The 24,211-nt window shown below is 39.2% G+C and overlaps 2 protein-coding genes across 2 annotated transcripts; one reads left to right on the top strand and one right to left on the bottom strand.

Annotated features, from left to right (window-relative positions):
* Positions 1–487: 487 nt before the first annotated feature.
* LOC112200858 lies at positions 488–2,428 on the top strand. The gene is made up of 2 exons (XM_024341866.2): positions 488–841; positions 1,606–2,428. Exons 1-2 carry the CDS (start codon positions 537–539, stop codon positions 2,078–2,080), a joined length of 780 nt encoding a protein of 259 aa, XP_024197634.1. The 5' UTR covers positions 488–536; the 3' UTR covers positions 2,081–2,428.
* Positions 2,429–17,945: 15,517 nt separating this feature from the next.
* LOC112196847 (respiratory burst oxidase homolog protein D) lies at positions 17,946–22,500 on the bottom strand. Its single transcript, XM_024337313.2, has 10 exons — positions 21,551–22,500; positions 21,299–21,461; positions 21,130–21,178; positions 20,913–21,026; positions 20,014–20,829; positions 19,780–19,875; positions 19,566–19,681; positions 19,373–19,475; positions 18,637–19,276; positions 17,946–18,534 (listed from the first exon to the last, which is right to left on the bottom strand). The coding sequence occupies exons 1-10, from the start codon at positions 22,152–22,154 to the stop codon at positions 18,425–18,427; spliced, it is 2,811 nt and encodes a 936-aa protein (XP_024193081.1). The 5' UTR covers positions 22,155–22,500; the 3' UTR covers positions 17,946–18,424.
* Between the last annotated feature and the right edge of the window lie 1,711 nt (positions 22,501–24,211).

Below are 24,211 nucleotides of genomic sequence, written 5' to 3'. Positions count from 1 at the left end.
ATTTTTAATTATTCAAAACAGCGTTCTAACACAATATTAACAAAATTATCTCGATCAATAAATTTTTAAATTTCGAGTAAAACTTTATTTAATTGGTTTTGCAATTTGCATACCATACCAAAATTTTTGGTTTTCAAAACTTCAACAAAAAAGAGGGGAAAAAAAACTAGATTGACGACCCTTTTAACGAAATGCTAACAAAACTACAAAAATATCTCATCGTAACTTGACTATGGTTTTACTCGGTTCTTTTAAGTCTACATACTGTACCAAACCATTTGGAAATAGTTCTTCAAAAAAAAAAAAAAATTGGAAATAGAAAACTTCAAGTACATAAAACAAAAGAAAAAGTTCCTTTCAAGAAAAAAATAAAAATAAAATAAAAGTGTAACATGTGGGCCGATTAGTAAATGGTGAGCCCACGTTACGTAAACCCAGCTGCGGCCCATTCATCTCAGTAGCCCGTACTATTTAGAGAGAGAGAGAGAGAGAGAGACTGTGGAGTCTTGATAGGAGTTGCGGGGAGAGAGAGAGAGATGGGGAAGAAATGGTGGACGATCGGAGTGGCGGTGGCGATAGTCGGAACGGTGAGGGAGGTGAGCAAGCAATACGGGTGGGACAAGGACGCTTTGATCAAGGTCTTTGCTGAATTGTCTGATCGCTTAGGGGTTTGGGCAATCCCAATCTACGTCGCCATCCACACTCTCACTCTCGCTCTCTGTTTGCCCTACGCCGTCTTCTTCGAGGCCGCCGCTTCTATGCTCTTTGGGTTTTTCCCCGCGGTGCTCTGCGTCTTCGCCGCCAAGCTCCTCGGCGCTTCCCTCTCATTCTGGATCGGCAGGTACTAATCCAATTCTCCCTCTTACACAAATCTCACTAATAATTATTAATTAATTTTAATCTATGGGGGCATTTATTATTTCACAAGTTTTAGGCTAGAATAAGTTGGGGACTTTTAGTTTGGTAGCATTAATAATAATTTGGAGGAATCAACCTTAACTATGGAAGCTAATACCCTTTTGTAATGTGAGCAAGGCTTAATAGGTATTATTGTGAAGGGCTGCTTAATGCTTTTGTGGTAGAGCATAGTTGTCTTATTTTGTGTGAGATTCTTTGGCTGGAAGAGTTACGAGTATGAGAAAGCATGAAGTGAGAAATCAAGGGTTTTGTTTTGTAACAGAGGATCAGATAGAGTGATAGTTTATTGGCTTTGTTTTACATCCATCTATAGGAGTGGTTTAGTTTTTGAGGGAAGGGCAGGTTTCATTTGCATACCCGTTTAGAATTGGGCTTCTGCATACATCTTAATTTGAACAAGTAGCAAGACTTTTAATCTATCAGAAATCAATGTGAAATGCATGGTAATACCATGGATGAGGATGATGACCCAGACCAGAATTGAGTACAAGTGGGTAGTATACTAACCTGTGAGCTGCATTGCTCGTTAGACCTTGCGTTCTTTATATAATGTGACTACCCCCATAAACTTCAATTTCCCCTCCTGCCAATATGAGGGATTAATGCTCTGTTTGAGTAGGTTGCACTCTGTGTTTGTATTTCAGTGATTGCTATTGGGAAGTGCTATAATGCTTGTGTAACTTTCAGGTTGATATTTAAGAGTTCAACTTCAGCAATGGAATGGGTACAGAAAAACAAGTACTTTGCTGTACTCTCCAGAGGAGTTGAGCAGGATGGTTGGAGATTCGTGCTTCTTGCTCGCTTCTCGCCAATGCCTTCCTATATTATAAACTATGCCCTAGCTGCGACGAAAGTTCGGTTTGTTGTGGATTTCTTGCTCCCGACAGTTATTGGATGCATGCCGATGATTTTACAGAACACGTCGATTGGCAGCTTGGCTGGTGCTGCTGTTTCTTCAGCCGCTGGCTCCCAGAAATCAAAAGTTTGGTCATACCTTTTTCCTGTACTAGGAATTATGTCGAGCATTCTTATTTCCTTGAGAATTAAGAAGTACTCTACTGAAAAATTAGTGACTGAATCGTCTCCCATCCCCAGTGAGCATTCACACGACTCTAATAACAGCAATGACTCTAATAACAAGGACCTGAAAAAGGGTCAATAGTCGATACTTTTCCTTCTGCCAGTAATAACTGATAAACCTTTAAACTCCATTTAGTGTTTTGATCGTCTCTCATTGCTCGATGTTATGTTGTCGAGATTACTTATAGCTATAGTCTATCATTGGATGATCTGCTATTTTGATCTCAATGTTACCAGTCAGGTCTTGTTTCTTCTCCTTCCTAAGGTTCTTTGTTTATCATGATTAGTTAAACTGTAAGATGGGACCATGTCAGAGATCTTATGCTCTCTCATCCCTGCACTCTAGCATAGGAAGAGGAATGTACCATAACAATGTCTACTGCACAGTAAGTTAAAAGATCTTTCGCTACATTGTGGCTATTTTGTATCAGTTCTTGTTGTCTGCTGGAACTGTAACTTTACCCCTATCTATCATGTGGAAGAATTCATCCCCTCGTAATGCCTATTCATAAATCATAACCATCCAAATGTTGAAAAAAGAATCCCAGGTTTGCTTGCATATTCAAAATGGCATCTTAAACAATCCCAGCTCTGGTCGTAATATGGCTACTGGACCTTAGAACCCCTTTTGTCAACATGATCCACTTCCCACCCAGGCAATGTTGAATACAATTTGTGCTAGTACGATTATATTCATTGCACTTGTATCCATATGTTCAAAATGAGGCTTAAAACTTGAAAACAAAGTGAAAACACATCGTGACCGAGAATTGATAGAATAGTATTTACTCAATTTCAACAGCAATAACATCACAGAACTAATTCGATTCTTTACAGTAAATTTCTCATACGGTGAGGTCTGCATCGATCGTAAAGACTGCTCAATGTGTAACACCTGTCTTGATGATCCATCAACATGGTCAATTTTGTGGAGAGAAATACTTTTTTTGGCTATTGACACGTCTGCATGCACCATAAGCACAGTTAGAAATATAATGCAATTGTGCAGTTCAGTCTTAACACCCTTCACATCCATGTCGATCTTTGGTAGTCCAGCTGATTACGTACTTAAAAGAGACGAGCCTTCTTCTCTCGTCATGTGATAACAGGATGCTTTCGGGTTCTTGGGTTGATGAATGTCAAGATCTTGGAAGATTGCGGCAAGCCATCTACAGAAATATACAGCAAATCTTCAAACCAGTGAGGACATAATCGGAAGAAATGAAGAATAACATTCTATTAAAAACCCTAATGGATCTCATCCAGGATATATATATATATATATATATATATATATATATATATCTCGTCAGCATCATATCAGTCATTTTGTTCGGCTGGTAAGTAAATGTGAAAATCTCAGAAGCTAAGGGAACGCGATGGTTTTGTATGCAGGACTCATTTTCTCAACTGGCCGGAGATCATGGAAACTAAGTAGCTATTTAATAAACTCAAGAGTAGTAGCTTACTACTAGTTACCAACTTGATTGTGCATTTGACAAGAGTTAAGTTCGTATTGGTGAGGCCATTTAATAAAAGTTAATGAAACCCTAATTGTTAGACGAGAAATTTTGGTATCGTTTTTTTTTGAAATAAAATACTTAGAAGGAAGTCTCTTGGGCAACCAATATTTACAACGTCAAACATCAAGGCTCTAGAAGTCACACTAGGAACCCTATCACTCCAAGACATAAGAAAAGTAACAACATGTCCTAAATTTGCAATGGCGTCAGCTACAAAGTCTTCCCAATAGATATGCTTAAAGGAAATTTGGGGAAAGGAAGTTGCAATAATTCTAATGTTTTCAATCAATTTGAACAGCCTCCAAGGTGGGATTAGAAACTTTGGTATCGTTGAGGCATAAATATGAGGCAACTCCAACTGATAACCGAAGGTTTTAGGATTTAAAGTATTGTGGTCAAGGGTAGGTGGGATATTCTAGTCTCTGGCGTAGGGTTGGTGCTTCAAAATAGTACCTGATTTATTGCGGCCGGAAAATGACCAATCCTAAACGGTACGATATCCTATTGTCCAAGAACAATCAGAAATGAGAATCGGGCACTATCAACCTGTGAGGTTATATTCATGACCATATTAAATTGGTCGATCGTTGATTCAAATACGTACATACATAATATAAGCTGATATTAGGTCAGCTGGGAACTCATTAGCTATATTGTGTATTGGGGTCCAAGGCCTTGTTTGATTCACGGAAAGGAAAATAATTCCTTGATCTTTCCCATGGGAAAGGAAATGAAATTTCCTAAGAACTTTCCATTCCGTTGTTTGGTAATGTAAAAAAAGTTATCAGGAAAGTTGTTAAAAAGTTTGTAAATAATGTAATAAAATAATGGTGTGAATAATAAATGCAAGGAAAGAAGGGGAGAAAGTAATTCCTTTGAAGTTTGGAAGGAACCACTTTTCTTCTTATTTTCCCTTACTTCAGGAAATGATTTTATTTCCTTTGCATTCCAAACGCAAAAAAGGAAAAAGTTTCATTTCCTAATGCATATTTTCTGCGAACCAAACATGGCCCAAGTACAAATGAGACCATAGCATAAGCTCTTATAATTCAACAATCATGAATTACAACTTTAAGGATTTCAAAAGGATAGATCGATCTTAGATCTTACTTTTTGAAATATATGTATAACGTGGAAGAAATCATCCCCTAGTAATACAGAATCATACCAACCATATGTTGAAAAATACAATCCCAGCAAAGCTTAAAGCTTGCCAATTCAAAAGTGCAGTTCTGTATTGCGCCAAATTGACTACCTAGAACAATTGGTGTGGTCCTTAGTCTTGCTCATGCGATGTATATACATAAATTTAGAAGTTTATCAAAAGTAGTGGTGTTTAATTATGGTCTCGAGGGTAGGTTAAGACTTAAGAATGGAGTCTTTACTCAAGCATCGATCATTGTATTATTGACCATCGAATATTAATTATCGAAAGAGTATTTATTCAACTTCAACGGCACAAATCTAAAAAACAAAATTGTATTTATCCTCTCTAGTGTGAATGAGCTGTAAATAAGAAGGTTTGTGATCTTCTCCAACCCAAAAAGAAAAAAGAAAAAATGTATATGATCTGAGGGGTAATGTTGACTGACATGATATGAGTGTCGAACTCTATGTTGATTAATATCTCCTGATTTTTCGAGAGTCGCATTACGAGAGGTTTGTATCGACTATGATCGAACTAGTTTTGACTTGCATACATAAAATTTAAGTGAATACCTTAACGGGAATGTGTTTCATTCGAGTTATAAGTTCAAGAACGTAGTACGCATATCAATGGAATGACTCGTTCCCACGCAATTAAGTTCCACTCTCCCAAATTCTCATTCTCATTCTAATTTAGTAACATGTTTACATCTCATCCGTATCACGTATATCATAAAGGATCAGCAACATATGACCACTTTGTGCAATTCTAGTCGACAGAGAATTAAACATCTTGTATAAGAATAGTGGTTCAGTAAAGACAAGGACAACGAGGTGCGAAAATGGTGCCGATGGAACTTTTGCGATGGTGAATGCTTATCTTTCTCGAATTCAATATCTGGGCTTGTTGTCCTCAACCCAATGAGCCTAAAATGTAATATATAAGAAACACAGATTGTCCGACAAAATATTAATCACAAAAACTTTTTTTTTTTTTGAAAGAAGGGCTGGTGCAACTGCCCTCAAGCTTTGATTAATGAAACTGTTGAATACAAAGGGGGGGGGGGATATTGAGCCTAAACTTCTGATTACAATAAGCAACGAGAGTATGTCCTGAAATAATATTAGGAATCTCTACACAATACTTGTATTCTAACAAGCACCAACTAGCAAAGAGCGCTCTACTGGCTGCTCCATTTGCTTTGAAATAACAGTGACATAATGCAAAGATAACTCGATATGTAACACGATTACTACGTAGCATAATTCCCAGCTTTAGCACAGCTTTCCTACTATGTTGCCGCCAGATGATAAATCCGACGACATTTAGTTTCATTTTGCCACTAGGCGGTAGCGACCATTTGACAAAGCAAATAACTCGTTGCCAACCTAGAGCAACTAAGGCACATTGAGTGCATTCACAGGCACAAAGCTCGACTACCCTACAAGATACCGGCAGGGACTTATTACTCGCCAAAGGCGAGACAATGCTAACCAATTAAAATAAACAATACTAAAACCAGAAATTAAACAACCATCCTAGACTTGGACCCAGAAAATGGCCCAAACCCAAGGCCCAATCCAGGAAGCAAGAGATACACCAGACACCAGCCAAGCCTGGCCCGACCCCACCACCGGCAGATCCTCCACCGCCCCGCTCCGCCACCATCGTCGGACATCCTCCGTCATCGATCTACCATCACACCATGGAGATGCGACATCCCAGATATCCCAAATCATGTCCCATTGAAGCATAAGCGCCATAGAGAAATTCCATACCAGATCGGATCCTTGAGATCCAAACCAGACTGACGCAATCAGTCGCTCCGCCCTGTTCGCATCACAAGCTGGCCGCCTTTGAACCCGAACTCCAATCTACCGATCGAGCCAGCGAGGGGTGAACCAAAACCTGGCTACCGCTGCGATCTCCTCCTCCTGGGCCTCACAGACAACCACCGTGTTTCACCAGATCCACAAGGGGTCAACAATGGCCCGTCCGACGACGGTGAAAAAGCTCGCTGCTGGACAGGGAGGAAACTCTCTTCTTTCTCTCAGGCGCGTCCACACACACTGATTCTTTTAGATCATTTTTTTTTTAAAGTACAATCCACAAAAACTTCTAGTAAAACATAAAATAAAAAGCAATGCATCTTTATCGCTGAAACATTCGTCGGCAAGATTTGATTCTACCCAATGTCCTCCTTACTCTCTATTCAATTCTCATTCTCATTACGATTCAGCAAACATGTCATTAGTATAACGAGTATCATTGTGAAATAAGTAACATGATCACTTTTGTTAATGTGCTTTGAAGAGAAGAGGATTGAGGTGAAAATGGTCTAAACATTGAGCCTAAACCCCTGATTACAATAAGCAACTAGAGTATGTCCCGAAATAATATCAGGAATCTCTACACAATACTTGTATTCTAACAAGCATCCACTAGCAAAGAGCGCTCTACTGGCTGCTCCATTTGCTTTGAAATAACAGTGACATAATGGAAAGATAACTCGATTACAACGTAGCATAATTCCCAGCTTTAACACAGCTTTCCTACTATGTTACCGCCAGATGATAAATCCGACGACACTTAATTTCATCTTGCCACTGGGCGGTAGCGACCATTTGACAAAGCAAATAACTCGTTGCTAACCTAGAGCAACTAAGGCACATTGAGTGCATTCACAGGCACAAAGCCCGACTAACCCTACAAGATACCGGCAGGGACTTATTACTCGCCAAAGGCGAGACAATGCTAACCAATTAAAATAAACAATACTAAAACCAAAAATTAAACAACCAACCCAGACTTGGACCCAGAAAAGGGCCCAAACCCAAGGCCCAATCCAGGAAGCAGGAGATACACCAGACACCAGCCAAGCCTGGCCCGACCCCACCACCGGCAGATCCTCTACCGCCCCGCTCCGCCACCATCGTCGGACATCCTCCGTCATCGATCTACCATCACACCATAGAGATGCGACATCCCAGATATCCCAAATCATGTCCCATTGAAGCATAAGCGCCATAGAGAAATTCCATACCAGATCGGATCCTTGAGATCCAAACCAGACTAACGCAATCCAATTAGACCCCAGCCGCTCCGCCCTGTTCGCATCACAAGCTGGCCGCCTCCGAACCTGAACTCCAATCTACTGATCGAGCCAGCGAGGGACGAACCAAAACCTGGCTACCGCTGCGATATCCTCCTCCTGGGCCTCACAGACAACCACCGTGTTTCACCAGATCCATAAGGGGTCAACAATGGCCCGTCCGACGACGGCGAAAAAGCTCGCCGCCGGACAGGGAGGAAACTCTCTTCTTTCTCTCAGGCGCGTCCGCACACATTGATTCTTTAGATCATTTTTTTTTTGAAAGTACAATCCACAAAAACTTCTAATAAAACATAAAATAAAAAGCAATGCATCTTTATCGCTGAAACATTCGTCGGCAAGATTTGATTCTACCCAATGTCCTCCTTACTCAATATTCAATTCTCATTCTCATTACGATTCAGCAAACATGTCATTAGTATAACGAGTATCATTGTGAAATAAGTAACATGATCACTTTTGTTAATGTGCTTTGAAGAGAAGAGGATTGAGGTGAAAATGGTCTAAACTTAGTGCTAATATTTTGCTATTGCCACTTGGAACATCTTGTTATCCTTAACAAATACGATAATTATTTCTGGTACGGGATTTCGCTTTTCAATTAATTAGAGAACTACACACCAAAGAATAACAAAAAAAAAAAAAAAAACATAGAATATATTGATTTTTTTTTTTTTTTAAGAATATCATGTCGATATATTACTATTACTCATGCCAGAAATGACCATTACATATCCTCCCTCTACCATCTATGGGTAGATAAAGAGTTTGTGGTATACCACAGAGATACATAGACTAGGTTCGATCATTTGACGGTATGAAAATACTTGGATAAAACGTTTTTCTGGAAAATGGGGATTGATAGGTACGTTTCAATCCTTACTGGGCAGAAACCAAAAATTTTACACAGAACACCAGATTTTTGGTTACGCAGTGAAAACCTCAAATATGAGATTAAAAACACTACGGGGCTCTTACTCTTGAGAACCCAAAGTAAAGACAATTTATTTAGGGCTAAATACTAGTTAGTACCCTGTGATTTAGGTCCAAAATCAATTCAGTCCCTGGATTTCTAATTTCATCAAAAACACCCATGCACTTTCAATTTTGATCTAATAGGTTCAATTCGTTAATATTCTATTATGGGTTCAAGTTATAGTTGGATTATTTGTTGAAAAACTATTTATTTTTAATAGTAGGACTCACTCCTAAATTGACTATGCAGACCACCTTGACACCACATCATAAAACATAGGTCATCTACGAGCCACATTAACAAGTTAAATAACTCAATTGTCGGAAAACTAACAAATTGAACCTATTAGATCAAAATTGAAAGTGCATGGGTGTTTTTTATGAAATTAGAAGTTCAGGGACTGAATTGATTTTGGACCTAAACCACATGGTAGTAATTTGTATTTAGCCCATTTATTTATGATGAAAGATAGGTTCTTTACAAACTCAAGTAGCACTAGCTCGGCTACAATCACTAGACAAAACTAACAAGAAGTTTGTCTTCAATCTTGGACTCCTTCTTCACTTGAACGATCACCAATTATCGCTCTCCTTTCTTCATAGCTTCTCTACTGATCTCAAGAGAATTTATGCATATGAACAAATGACCAAGAACACTTAAACATGGACCAAGTGTTTTGACTCTTATGATGACTCCATCTTAAGCAAACAAGCAAGACTACTCAAATAATTCTTGTGTCCTTAGTTCACCCAAATGGACATCTCTTTTTTTGAATATATTCAGAAACAATGTGTGCTCCAATCAACCAAGATTCTACCCTAATTATATTCCTATTAGGAAACAAATCTTTTTGATTAAGGATAACAAATTAAAAATACCAAATCCTAAAATACCTAGGATTTCAATAAACCGATTTGATCAACAGAAAAATATCTTTATATAAATAAAACATATTAAACCCAAAAGATACTTTCCTAGATCAAACACTCTTTGACACACAGGACTGACTCAACCCAACTCAAACTGACTTCTTTAGAGCATTGTATAGGGATGCCAACACACAAACAAGAAACTTGTACCTACACGGTACCCATGCTTACTTATTCAAAGAAAGCCTATAAACAATGCTACCAATGACAAGTAAATAGGCAAAGTTCAAATGAAAATAAACTAAACTTTCTCCTTGCCCTTAACACTAGGGCTTGGAGGTTTGCTAGGGTAGATGACACTTAGCACTTCTTCAGCAGAAACTTTCTTATTCTTAGAGGGATTCTTGTTCTTCGACCCCAACGGTCTTCCCTTCTTCTTCTTGATTGGCTACATGTCTTCTTTTGGGATCATTCCTTCCTTAGGAATCAGGATTCCCCCTGAGCCCTCAATTAGTCCAAGAGACTTGGCAGAGAATTTGTGTGGAATTCCGGCACCTTCAGCTTCTTTTAGAGCATGGATGGACTTGTAGCCTAATTGCTTTCCCCAAAAAGTGTTCAGTTTTTTTAGGGACGTGAATGGTGAGGATGGACGCCCTCTTTTGACTGCAGCTTGGTCTGTCTAGGCATGAGGTAAAGCTAGCACAGTATTTGCCACTTCAGGCCTCAGATCTTCATTCCTAATGACAATAGGACGTCTAGATTTGTGCGCAGATGGAGCCCCAAACAGATTCCGAGCAATAGATGGCAGTATGGGGGCCTGCACTCCATGAAAATGAAATGTCCCATTTTGAAAGCGAAGATCAGAGAGGCCTGGAAAGTGGGACACCAGAGAAGTCCCAATTGCAACCTGTGTTTCAGTATTAGTCTGCTCCTTTGGTGTAGCCTTAAGAGGGCATATATCCTGATCATGGAAAATTAGATTGCAGTCCCTACACTTGACATGTAAATTCTCAAAGAAAAAGGATATTTCTTTATCCACACCAAGGAGAAGTTTCAGCATACGTTTCAGAAAGAAAGGTTGGGATATAGCATGTGCTACATGAACCCTAATCAGGCCTTTGTTATCAAATAGCTTTTGATCAAAGTCTAGAAACTTTCCTGCAATCAAAGCCACATTCATAATAGTTTTCCCGTCTTCTAGGGTAGGCAGAATACCTGAAATCTTGACCCAGAAGAAGAGGTGATTCATGGAAACCTCAAGCGGATCTGCAAGCCCATCATATTGTTGCAGCAGTACAGGAGATCGGCTAAGTACCATGGCCCTCTCCCGATAACCTTGTTTCAGTCTCTTTTCAGATCAAAGGCAAACACAAACCATCCTTGCATACTGGTTTGCACTTTGAAGCCTCCATCAAGGACTCAAATGCGCCTGAAATGGCGTTGATGGTCCATAGCTTCATATTTCTTCTTTGTCAAAGGTTTGGCCAGAAGAAAAGCTTGAGAGTTGGATCTGTTGCCTCCATCATTTAGGTGGGAGATGTCGACAACGTCAGAGCCCGCAAGAGCGAGGGAAGTAGCAAAGCTTGCAGTAACATCCTTGATGGATGCTATGCTTTTGGCAAGGGAGGTTGGGATGCCGTGAAGAGGAGGCTAGGGTTTTGAAAATTTGGAGCGGTTAGGGTTTTAAAACAATCTAGAATATATATATATATATATATATATATATATATATATATAACATTACTCAAATTCCAACAGTAACAATATCATAGAACTAATTTTGTTCTTTACAGTGAATTTCTCATACAATCAAATCTGCAGGCACTGCTTAATTTTTAATCTCTCGCAATGACCAATCAACGCGACCACTTTTTTGGAGAGAAATACTATTACGACATAATGCTCGTACGTCAGAGGAACAACAAGAAAAATGCATGTATATAGACCATAGAGCATAAGTACAAGTCAAAATATAAGCGACTGTGCAGTTCAGTCTCAACACATTTCCACAATCTTGATCAACCACCTCTTTCTGTAGCCCTACTTAAAGGAGCTGACGATCACCTTCTCCTCATGTTGTCAAAGACCTTTGGTGGGGGTCTTGACATGATGAATGTCAAGAACATGGAAGGGTTGTGGCAAGCCATGTACAGATATATACAGCAAATCTTCGAACCAGTGAGGACATAATTGTAAGAAACGATCAAGGAAATGAGAGCAAAACAGTGCAGTTGATCTCTAAAACAGGATCTAGTTTTCATTAAGAGAACTCGAGTGTGTGTGTGTGTGTGTGTGTCTACACACACACACAAAATCCTAAATCCTATGGAATCCCTAATCTTCCCCAAGCTATATTACATTATTTCTCTAACAATGATCGGAAGAATAACATAATAATTAAAACCCTAATGGATCCCATGCATCGTGGATAGATCTTATGATCTTATCAGCTTCATATCACTCAGTTTGTTCAACTGGCCGGTCAGTCAATAAACGTGAAAATTCCAGAAGGTTTTGTATGCAGTACCCATTATTTTCTTAACTGGATGGAGATGGAACTAATAACCTTTTTATTAAACTAGTAGCAATTAGCTACCAACTTATGAGGAGAAGAGAATTACTTAAGTTGGTATTGGTGACTGGTGAGAAATGCACCTGACTGTTTTGGTATTGTCTTTTGAATTTTTTCTCTTCTGAGTTTCTCTAAGGCTAAGGGATTTTGGCTTCATGTTCATCTTTTATTTATTTTCTTTTTCATTTAATAAATTATTTTTGTAAAAAAAAAAAAAACAATCTAATTGTGTTTGATGAGAAAGTAGTTGATGAGGCAATTTAGTAAAATTTAAAGCAACTCTAGCTGATAACTTGATTGTTGTGGTTAATAAGGGAAGTTGAAATGGTTCCGGGTTGGTGTTGTTAACGAGTCAACCCTGTGACTCTGGTCAAGATTTACTGAAGAATGAAATGTGCTGATGTGGCTCAGTTTGTTATCTGCTTAGCTGGATCCTAGCAAGATTTACCTTCTGTAAAAGTTAGTTACATGAGTTTGTTAGAGTTTTATCCAGTGACTACTATAAATAGGTGTGGTTGTAATAATTATTATTAGCTTGCATTATTGAAAAACTCAATTAGATATTTTCTCTCTTTTCTCTCTTTTCTCTCTTTTCTCTCTTGCTCATCTTCAGCTTCTACCTTGAGATCAAGCTTCCTTGGCTGCAATGTTATCATGGTATCAGAGCTATGACTCTTAAATCTTGATCCTGTGCTCTACTCCTTATTGAAGTTGTGTCTGATTCTTCTCTTTTCTTCCGCATTCAAGTCTCTTTATGTTGCGTCAAGGTGAAAACCTAGATCTGTGGTTCGATGATAAAGTGACTCATAGCTTGCTTCTGCAACAGTGTAGGCTCTCGGAGCTTTGAAAATCCTGTTCTATGGTTCCGCATCATCTCAATTCAGCTAGTACACTGCATTTTGTGCCCTAATTTCTCCAACTGTGCTCGTCTACTTCGATTTGCGGGTTACTGCTTCAGTACTACAATCTCTCAGCAAAACCTCTTACTCGTTAAGATTTGGGATTTACAGTATGTTCAGATCCTGCTTTTGGTCATGTGTTCCTTATGTACGATTATGGATATCACTTGATTCATTGCTTTGAAGTGATCTTAATTGTTCGAGCATTTTATCGAATACCTACTGTGCGTCTATGTGTTCATGCTATACCTTATTTTGTTTTGACTAAACATTGCTTCTAGTGGTTGCCCTATGCATATTTGATTTTGGAATGGATTCAGAGGCTTAGTTGTCTGACTTTCACGTTGAAGAGTTGTTATTCTATGCGGCCTTTCATCGAACATCTTCGGGCAAATTCATGGTATTATCTTTTCAATTCACCTAGTTTACTGGTATTTGGAGTATCTACACTACTATACATGTGTATCGTTGCTGGATTCTTCCTACATATGATGGATGTTGCTATGATTGAAAACTTGCATTGGTCTATGAAGCACTAAAACTTTTGGAATAGTAAACAAAGTTATGTTGATTGGTGATGTTACGGAGAGTTGGATGGTGATGTTTAAAGACAAAGTCTTGAATTAAACAAAATGAAGTCATGTTGCAAGCCATACGGTGGCTTTGAAAACAAAGTTTTCATAAAGTTTGGTGGTAGTCAAAAACAAACAAAAATTTGGTGATTAGTGAATTTGGAATTTCATTGATTCATTTTAGAGTTGGATTATTTGACATAGTTACTTGGTGTCAGCAAACTCTGGTTAGAGTATATATGGCCGCTAGTCAACCTCCGTTTCAGATTTATATGTTGCTTGGTATGATGACGAGAAGATTGAATTACGATAACTTCATTACTTGGAGCTATCAATTTCAAACTCTTTTAGAGGGACAAGACATATTTATTTATATCGATGGCAATACTCTTTGTCCTATAAAGTATGTGATCATTGATAGTGCGGGAGTAACAGGTGAGATTATTGCAGTGCAGCCTACAAAATGTGGAAGAAAACAGATAAGGCTTTGCTTAGTCTTCTTGTTGCAACTGTGGATGATGAAATAATGGACATTGTGGTTGGAAGCAAGTCTTCAAGGGAGGCATGGCTCAATCTACAGCAAAGATTATCTACTGTGTCTAGAGCTAACATAATGCAACTCAAGACTGACCTTCAAACAATTAAGAAATGAAATGATTCTATTGAGAGGTACTTGATTCGTGTGAAGCGTGTAAGATATCAGTTAGCTTCTGTTGGGGTTACTATTTCAGATGAAGACATAGTTGTTGTGACTCTAAATGGGCTCCCTGTAGAATATGCAATGATTAAAACTGTCATTCGTGCCTGAGATACTCTCATCATCACTCTAGAAAATCTCAGGTCCCAATTGTTAACTGCTGAGAGAGACATTGCAGGCATTTTCCAAACTCATTCTTACATGTCAGCAATGGTAACAAGAAACAACTCTCAAAGAACTCGTTTTTACGCTTTTGATGAATGAGATAACAGAGAGAAATACAAGAAGAATTAGTCTGGAAGTGACAGATACAATGGCAACAGCTCAAACATGCCTTACAATTCCACATTTCAAAACAATGGTAGCAACAAAGGCAAGTCATTTGCGGGGAAGTCTACCAACAACTGGAGTAGTAATGCAAGAAATGGAAACGGTGAACCTAGCAACACATGGTTTGGAGGAGGAAACAGAAACTATGGTGATTACAATCATGGCAACAACAATTGGTTTGGAAACAATAGAAACTTCAATGTAGAATGTCAAATATGCAGAAAGAAATGACACACAGTTGTGAACTGCTTTTACAAGAATGATATCCCATCTGATCATCCAAGCTTGTCTGTTGTGGTTTGCCAAATCTGTGGCCTGAAAGGACATGCAGCCTTGGACTGCCATCACAAGTCAAACTATGTCTCTCAAAGAGCAAAATCACCTTATACTCTTACTGCAATGATTGCATGTAATACCAATGGAGCTAGTTCTTCTGGTGCTTTTAGTGCTTCTGCTTCTGCACATGGTTTTTCATCTGTTGGTACTGGTTTTTTCTATTCTTCTTCTGCTACTCTACACAGCCTATAGCCTGATGCATGTCCTTAGTCTGAATGCTGTTCTTCCAATCAGTTCGGCTTTGAGTAACTCTCTTTTCTCTCCTGCTGTGGTTGATGGGGGAGAACAGCAAGTGACAAGTAATGATCATACTGATGCACAGTTGCAGTTGCCTCATGAACTTCAATACCTTAGTAAGTTGCCTCGTGAACTTCAATACCTTAGTAATTGTGCTGTATCTACTCCTATACATCATAATGTTAATATGATTCCTGTGGTGTCAAGTGTGCTTCACAACAATACATCACCTTCTGCTTCCACTACACACTTTGGATATGCTATACCACCAAATACTATGATGTCAAGCTCTGGATTTGCTATTGCTAAGTCTTCATACAACTCCGGTGGTCCTACATTTGGTACTTCTTCAGCTCCTAATCTCGGATATGTGTTGAATAATGGTATTGGTAATGATATCCTTGATGGAACTTTTTCTGCTCAAGATCAAGCATATAATCAACATTCCATGCTTACCAGAGCCAAAAATGAAATTGGCAAGAAGCTGACATTTCAAGATTTTTGTGCTTATGATGAGTCTGCATACTTCAATGACTTTACTTCTGTACTAGATATTCATGATGCTACAGAACCAAAGACCTTTAAAGCTGCTATTAGAAAATCAGAGTGGGATTCTACTATGAATAAAGAAATTGGCCTAAGAAAGCAAGAGATAAGTCACAAATATAATGAGATGTTCATCTGTCAAGAAAAATATGCAAATAATTTAAATCATAGAACTAGTATGGATACATCAAGAGCTGATATGCAAAGCAATATTTTCATGTTGATAGAGAAAGAGTGCAGAGGTATGATCTTTTACTTCAATATGTTCCTACTACTAAGCACACTGCAGACATTCTTACTAAAGGTTTACACAAGCCCAATATTCAGTACACATAGCTCCAATCTTAGTGTGCTTACCCCCCACTGAGATTGAAGGGAGGTGTTAACAAGTTAACCCTGTGACTCTGGTCAAGATTTGCTGAAGAATGAAATGTGCTGATGTGGCTCAGTTTGTTATCTGCTTAACTGGATCCTAGCAGGATTTACCTTATGTAAAAGTCAGTTACATGAGTTTGTTAGAGTTTTATCCAGTGACTACTATAAATAGGTGTGGCTGTAATAATTTTTATTAGCTTGCATTATCGAAAAAGTCCAGGGCTGCAATGTTATTAGGTGCCTAATTATCAGAGAAAAATTCGTCAAATAATACCTGATTTACAACGGCCGGAAAATGACCAATCCTTAAGAGTATGAATCCGATTATCCAAGGGTGCCAAAACAAATTGGGCACCATCGACGGGTGAGGTTATGTTCCACAGTTGACCAGTTTGTTTGATGCACATATACGTAAGCTAATGTTAGGTCAGCTACGAATTATGGGTTCTCCTCATGAGCTATATTTTTTTATTGGGTCCAAGTGCAATTGAAATCATAGCAATATGTTCTTATAACAATCATGAATGACAACTTTAATTGGTTAAGGATGTCAAAAGATAGATCTTAGATCTTACTTTTTGAAATGTATATATAATAATGTGGAAGAATCAGCCCCTAGTAATACATAATCGTACCAAACGACAAGTTGAAAATATGATCCCAGCTAATTAAGCTTAAAGCTTGCCAAGTCAAACGTGTATTCCTGTATTTCACCTAGATCGCTAAGGCTTCCTTACGAACCCTTCAGAAAATCCAAAAGTGGATTTTCTCATGCTATGTATACATGCATATTTGGAAGTATCAAGAGGGGTATGTGCTTAATTAGTGTTTGGAATTCGGCATGAAGCCATGCATGAAGTAAAGACTCGAGCATCATTGTATTGACCATGGAATTTATATTCATTTGGGAGAATCCAGCCCCTAGTACGTAATACGTAATCTACACCAACCACATGTTGAAAAATATGAGCAGTCCCCCTTCAGACTCCCAGAAAAGTTTAAGCTTGCCAATTCAAATTGGTATTTTCCAACAAAATGGTTCTGTATGCACTAAATTACTGACCACCTAGCTAGAACGCTATGACGGTTGTGTTATTCAGTTCAAGATAATGTGGCTACCTCAAAACCACTTTTTAGGTTAGGTTTGGTCCTTAGTTTTGCTCATGCATGTACCCAGTACACATATCAAGAGTTAAGACTTGAGCATTAAGTGATCGAAGACTGGAGCATCATTGGATTGACCATGGAATAGATCGAAGAGTACATTTGTCCAACTTCAACGGCAGAAATCTCATAGACCAAATAGTATTCTTCAAAGTATGGGGTGTCAATCAGTTGTAAATAAGAAACTTTCAGATGTGATTTCATGGTCCGTTCACTAACATAAAATGGAAGCTGTATTGTGCCCTGTATTTACTAATACGGTGAGAACTAAGAAAGCATGGAGTTCATAGTGCCCTAATTTTGTCAAGAGTCACATCATTAAGGGTCGGCCGTCGGCGCTGAGCATAGAACCATCGGGAACTTTTTTGTTTTTGTTTTTTCTAATAACAAACCGAAACTCACTTTTCTCCATAATCCAAAAATTAATACACTCATATCTAAATAATCAATAATCTAACTAGTTGGTCATTTAAGGAGAATGTTTTGCATTACAAATCCAAGTGGGATGACTCTCATGACCCCATTTCATTATTTCCCCAATTCCTCCTCTCCCTTCCAAGTTTGTAAGCATGCCATCAGCATAATGAAAAAATAAAAAAGGAGACTCAAATCTGCTTTGGCTCTTCAAGTTTAATTAAAGAACGGACATACACCCTACTAAAGAATTCACTAAAATGTGGAAAAAGCTCCCAAGGGAACACAAGATAAAGTGTATTGTTATATATATGCAATTGGGCACTTCTTGCTGTGGCTGGTGTGGTGATATTTCAAGCTGACACACCATAACCATATCTCCATTATTTGGTGGTCACTTTCTGCGGCGGGTCCTTTGCTTTTCCTTCTTGGCCACTTCCTCAAATTATGGGACTACTCGTGGGCAGGCACTCACCCACCACCAAGTGGGTGTGGTCCTTTTATTTCCCACTTTGGCTGAAATACAATTTACAAAGAATCTTCACCCTAATCTAATAATCTCTATCCAAAACCAAACTGTTTGATTCACTTACATAGGCATTAGGTCATCTAAGCATATACAACAGATAATGTGCTATAGCTAGCTATAATACTCGCCTAGAAATTCTCTTTATGAAACTCGAACTTGGTGGAGGTCCTGTGAGAAAAGTCCAGCGCCAATTGCCTCAGCTCCTTTGTTAGTGCCGGTGCCCCACAGTAAAACACACCTGCAAAATACACAACAAAAAAAGATCAATGATTTTGCTCACTGGGAACTAGTGGCGGCATAATTAATTAATTATTGAGGCAAGGTTAGCAATGCTACTTACCAACTCGGCTATCAGGATGATGCAGCGCGATTTTCTTGTAGACTTGGCGCCAATTGGGTTTGGCGAAATGGGATTTGACGCGCGTCCCAGAGACTACATCTACGCCATTCTTGGCATGGTGGAGATTCTGAAGCATGGCTATCAGTGCTGACCTGGCATCACCTTCCTCGTACACACTGGTACAGTAATTGTGCAACTCTATCACACCCTTTTCGTCCATCTCTGCCACCTCATTGAGAATCCCTTTGAACCATTCAAACGAGCCCTGTTCTCTCGTGACCCAATAGTAATAAGCTTTCTGGGTCCTGAACCCTTTATTGCTCTTGTTGCTCTTGCCACTACTGCTGTTGTTGTTATTAACTGCCTTGCCACTCTCTAATACATCGTCCAAAACTGCGTACTCGTCTAGTTCTTTGTTCTTCAAGATATTCATGTTGTTGATGATGTCTTTGACAATGCTGACCATGGGCGTGGCCCCGATTCCGAGGCCGACCAGCAACACGACGTCGTATTTCTTGTAGTCTTGTGCTGGTGCTCCGTATGGACCGTCGATTAGTATCTTCGGAAAGCTGGGGTTGTTTTCTTCTTGCATGTCAGCTCTGAGCAGCCCACTTTTACCAGCAGTTGAAGGCTGACATACCTATAGTGACCAATTCATACAGAAAAACATAACAGTGAGATCATGCAAATTAAAAATGACATGAGTTGTATTAAAGGGCAAATGTGAATGAATTACCGATGAGAAAACGGTCTTGAGCTGCCGAGTCCAATCCCCGAGTGTTCGAATGTGGACGCTCAGGTAGTCATCTCCCGGTGAAGAGGTAATTGAAAATGGATGCCTGTTTGTTTATACCCACGTACAAATCATTAGTTTAGTTCCAGTCACAATGTCAACTAAATTATGTAACAACAAAATTTGTGTTACCAACCATTCGAATGGAGAAACTGCGGCGCAGTTGACGAACATGTACTGCCCGCTCTTGTATTTGAAGCCTTGCGGCTTAGACATGTGCAGTGCAAGCACATTTCCCGGATAAACAGCAACCTTCAATCATTTAATATCACAATTGTGTCACCAACACTAATGAAGAAATTAATCAAGAGTAAAGGAACTAGTTGGACCAACTTAGAATTAGTTTTTACCTTGAGAATCTTCACTGGCTTGATGCTTGATCTAAAAAATCTGATCAGCCTTTCACAAGCGTAGAGGAAAACCGGCACTGCCAAATACATCCATGTCTGCAAACCCGTAAAAGTAGTCATTATCATCATAATGCAACATCCGCTTCTCATATACATTCACATGAAATAATATATACAGTAGGTACGTACTCAAAATAACATGAATTGATGATCAAATGAAGGAGAGGAACTTACCGTTTTGTAGTACCATTTCTTAGTGAGGTAGAGTTTAATGCTATGGATTATGAGTAGAGCGTAGACAATCACAAATAGATGGTGTGAATACCAAAAGGCGTTGAAACCTGTGAGTTTCTTCAGTGGCTTTGGCAAGTTCAACTTGTTTCTTCTAAACCAAGGAGTGGCCAAAGTGAATGCTATAGTCATCAACACCACAATCCCAATCCCAGTCAATCCTTCCACTCCCTTCAAAAACCACCAGTAATTCTCAGGCTGGTCTTTACCAAAGTAGGGTATCATCGGCTCGTACTGTTCTTCCGTTGCGTGAATCAGCCTCGGAAAATCACACGTCAAATGTGCTCCGGCGTGTAATCCAACCCCGATGACTATTCCAACTGCAATGACCTTATGAAAGTTCAGATTATCATCGAACGGGACTACCACCCCCAATTTGGTCTTGTTTCTGAGCCAAGTAATTGTGTTTCGACAAACCGGTAACAAAATCAGTGCCATGTTGAATTTCAAAGTCTCTGCTCCTCCTTTGGCTATGCAAACACAATAGCCCATCACTTCAAATGCTTCCTTATTCTTGTACTGAATAAACTTGTACACAAACAAAGCTGAGACTATCCCAATCCATAGCATCATAACCCAAACTCTTTGCCAATTATCTAACAAGAAGTACTTGGTCTTCTGGTACCATCTTGTAATTGGGTTGTTTTCTTGTGTTGGCTTCAGCTTCTGACTCAGTAGCTGACTCAAAACTCGGCTGTCGCTTACCGTGACCGATTTGTGCACCGGAGCTTGCAGCAACAAAGTTTCCAAGTTTTCAACCTGTAAATTAATTATTTCGGGGTGAAACAATTTAATCAAAGACTTAAAAGCCATTATAATTCTAATTATGGATCTAAACATACCATAATGTAGCCAACATTGTCTGGGTCAAGCTCTTCCATAATGAGCGCTGCATATTCCTGAGCTTGTTTCTGAATGTTGGAGAGTTTGTTCGCAGAAGCACTGAGACTAATAATCTGTAACCAAATTTCCACATGCAATTAATATACGTTAGGAACAAATTAATTTGGACCAATGTTAAGTAACAAAAAATCAAACTAGCCGGCCAGTGTCACCTACCTCTCTGACTTCTTCTTCTGTGATTCTTCCATCGGCGTCTTTATCCACCCTGCATGCAACGTAATAATCGCGATTAGTTAATATAAAAATTTTTTGATTTGCTATAGATTGGAAATTGAGTCCAGACCATATGATACATAATTGAGAAAAATGCATTAAAAATTTGTACATGTCAAAGAAAGTCTGGAGCCTAGAGTCGAAGCTCTCGTCACAAATCTGCTCCCAGAATTCTCTAAGCTGTGCCTTGTTGATGCAATCACCACTAATGTTGCGTCTCCGAGCAAGTGCCCGGAAAAGCTCGCCGGCGAACTCCTTAGACTCCTTGTTCATTCCTACGTCATCAGAACCAAATAAATTAGTTAATGAACAAAAAAGTACGTTGAGATTAATTAGTTAACTAATTAAGTGATAAGTTAGGTACCTATGCATTCACCGAAGAGAGAAGAGTTGAGGAGGCCATTGGAGGTGGCGGTAAGGTCGTCGAAACGTTTCTCGACGGTGGCCCAGCCGTTGGTGGCGGAGGCCTTGGCGGTGATGAACTTGAGGCTCTTCAAGGCTTGTGCAGTGGCGGACCTGGTCCGGTCGAAACGTCGGCCGGCGCCGGAGTTTCGCTTCGAGAACGAAGCCAGACGCTTCAGCTCTTGCGAGACCTGCCGTATGTGCGTCGAAGTGTTGCGGAGGAGAGACGACCGGAACGACGCTGACTTCTTGCCTTCCAGAGTCTTCTTGGCCAGCAAGGCAAGCTCCGGGTCCTCGTGGCCACAGCCTCCGGCGGCCTGAACACTGTGCACGGCCACCGAGTCGTCGAGGATGTCGAGAGTTATCTCCACGTAGGCCTCGTCGTCATCGTTTTCGGTGCTAGTACTACTAGTCCTCTTCCTATCCAAGCTCTTGATCCTCCTCCAAGCCCTGGAGGAGGAGCTCGAGCCTAGAGGACCGCTGAAAGCCTTCCTCTCCACTCTCGCCATGACCTCGGAGTCGGAGTTGTTCTCCGCGGAAGCTCCATCCTCGTGACGACTTCCCATTTTCTCGAATCCTAATCAGAAACTCAACCAACCGGACAAATTGACACAGATTCAATTACATGAAACGGATTCGGCAAATTAAAGAATGTGCGATCGCGACTTGAGTCATAAATGGAAAGAATGTGGTGGAGGAAGAACTGGGGTTTGATATTTCTGGTTTGAAATTGGAGGGTGTATATATATAGGCTATGGAGTGAGACTGGATAAAAGAGAGAGAGAGAGAGATGGGAAACACGGAGTTTGATTTTCAGAGTAGAAAAGTCAATTGAGCATGAGAAGAACTTTAAAAAGTATAGAGAAGATTGAAGCAGGAAGGAGGGACACTCGGCGGGTGTGGCTGTCTCTAACCAACACAGTGACTCAGATCATTAGATTTATATATACACGTTTTGTTTTTGGTATTGTTTTTGGAATCACTGTATTCTTTTATATAAAGTTGTAGACGTTGAAGTAAAAAGTGGCAGGAAAGCTTTCTGTAAAAATGAGAAAGTGGTAGGAAAGGAGCACCGGGCGCCGGTCAACTGCGTCCTCCAACCATAGAATTCAGCGCTTCCCTTTCTTACCATTTTCACCGTCTCATGATGTTATGTAATTGATTTTCTCGTTTTCTTAGATGTTTAGAGCCTTAGATCCACAACAAATAAGTAGCCGCACCTTCCTTTTACCATTTTCACAAATTTGCAATTTCATGCTTTTGATTTTCCCGTACTCTTGTAGATCACTAGTAAATTGTAAATACTTTATCCATCTAGATTGAACATTAAGTAGAAATCGAAAAAAAAAAAAAATTATTTTCTTTTGTTTGATACTTTGATAAATTTAAACGCTGAAATGAAAACGTCTTTTGTTATGGTTGATATGTAGAACTACCGAAATGAAAACTCGGGAAAATAATTTTTAAAATAAATAAGATTAAAACGCTTCGCTCTTTATGTGTGCTGAAATCGTAGAACTATATACAAATACTATTCCTTCCTTAGTTTTATGCAGTAACTTCTCACCGCTATTGTATTAGACTAGCTATTTGGAGCATGCTGTAGTTTGAAGTGATAGTGAAAAACAATGATCGTCCGACACACCCGACTTGACTTTCGATCAATATGAAACCAATCACGTTACGGCTTTTGTTAATAACAAACTACATCTCTCCAAATCCTTCCTTGTGGAAGAAGTGGAGTAACTGTGTATACTAAATTTCTTCCGGGGCAAATAAGAAGTCTTTGTCATGATGTGAATCATTTTATACAAGAGTTATGAACTAATGGACATTTTCTTGATTATTTGTTACGTGATTTTTTCAGAGATATGATGACGTTAATAACCACATCAGTCTGATCTTTCATCTATTTATGTATGAAAGTGCTCGTGGAGTCAAAGCCGGTGAATTAGTGGTAATAAACCAAACTAAAAGATATAAACGTGGATTACGGAGAGAGTGACATTACGACTACATTTAATCTTCATTACATTTCCATACAGGGTCTGGTTTTGATTTACTGTTCATCACAACAATAATATTCGATCTTCATCCACTTTTGCTCAATATGTTTTTGAGTTTTGAAAGACCTCTTTCTCTCATAAAGAAAGGTTTACCAAAGGAGGGCCACGCTTCTAAAGTAGCACTAGAAATAAAGACTGTGCTTTTCTTTGGGTCTAATTCTTTGCTTAGAACGACTATATTTGCTTTCTTTAGACCATGCATATTGGAGTAGCTCCTTCAAAAGGCTTCCTTAAACGGCAATCAAATTCTAGCAGTACCTTGTGCTCTTGCATGTGTAAACAAGCTAACTAGGTTAGGTCATTTAAACTAATCACCAAAGTATAGCAAACGGCAGCATCTAAAATTAGTTGTAAGACCATTTCTTACAAGAATCAAATGGGGGCAGAAGGGCGACTATTGACTGAGGGAATGTCTACATTCTGTGGATGATCATAAACGTACTTAGAGTATGTGATTAGTCTTTAAATAAGGAATGGAAATGACCTAATTTGGGTTGGTCATCGGTGTGTACGTAGCACACTTAAGCATGGATATATGAGGCCAAGTGGTTGATGTC

Source organism: Rosa chinensis, chromosome 4 (genome assembly GCF_002994745.2).
Source record: "Rosa chinensis cultivar Old Blush chromosome 4, RchiOBHm-V2, whole genome shotgun sequence".
NCBI lineage: Eukaryota > Viridiplantae > Streptophyta > Magnoliopsida > Rosales > Rosaceae > Rosa > Rosa chinensis.
This window is presented reverse-complemented; position numbering and strand designations above follow the sequence as displayed.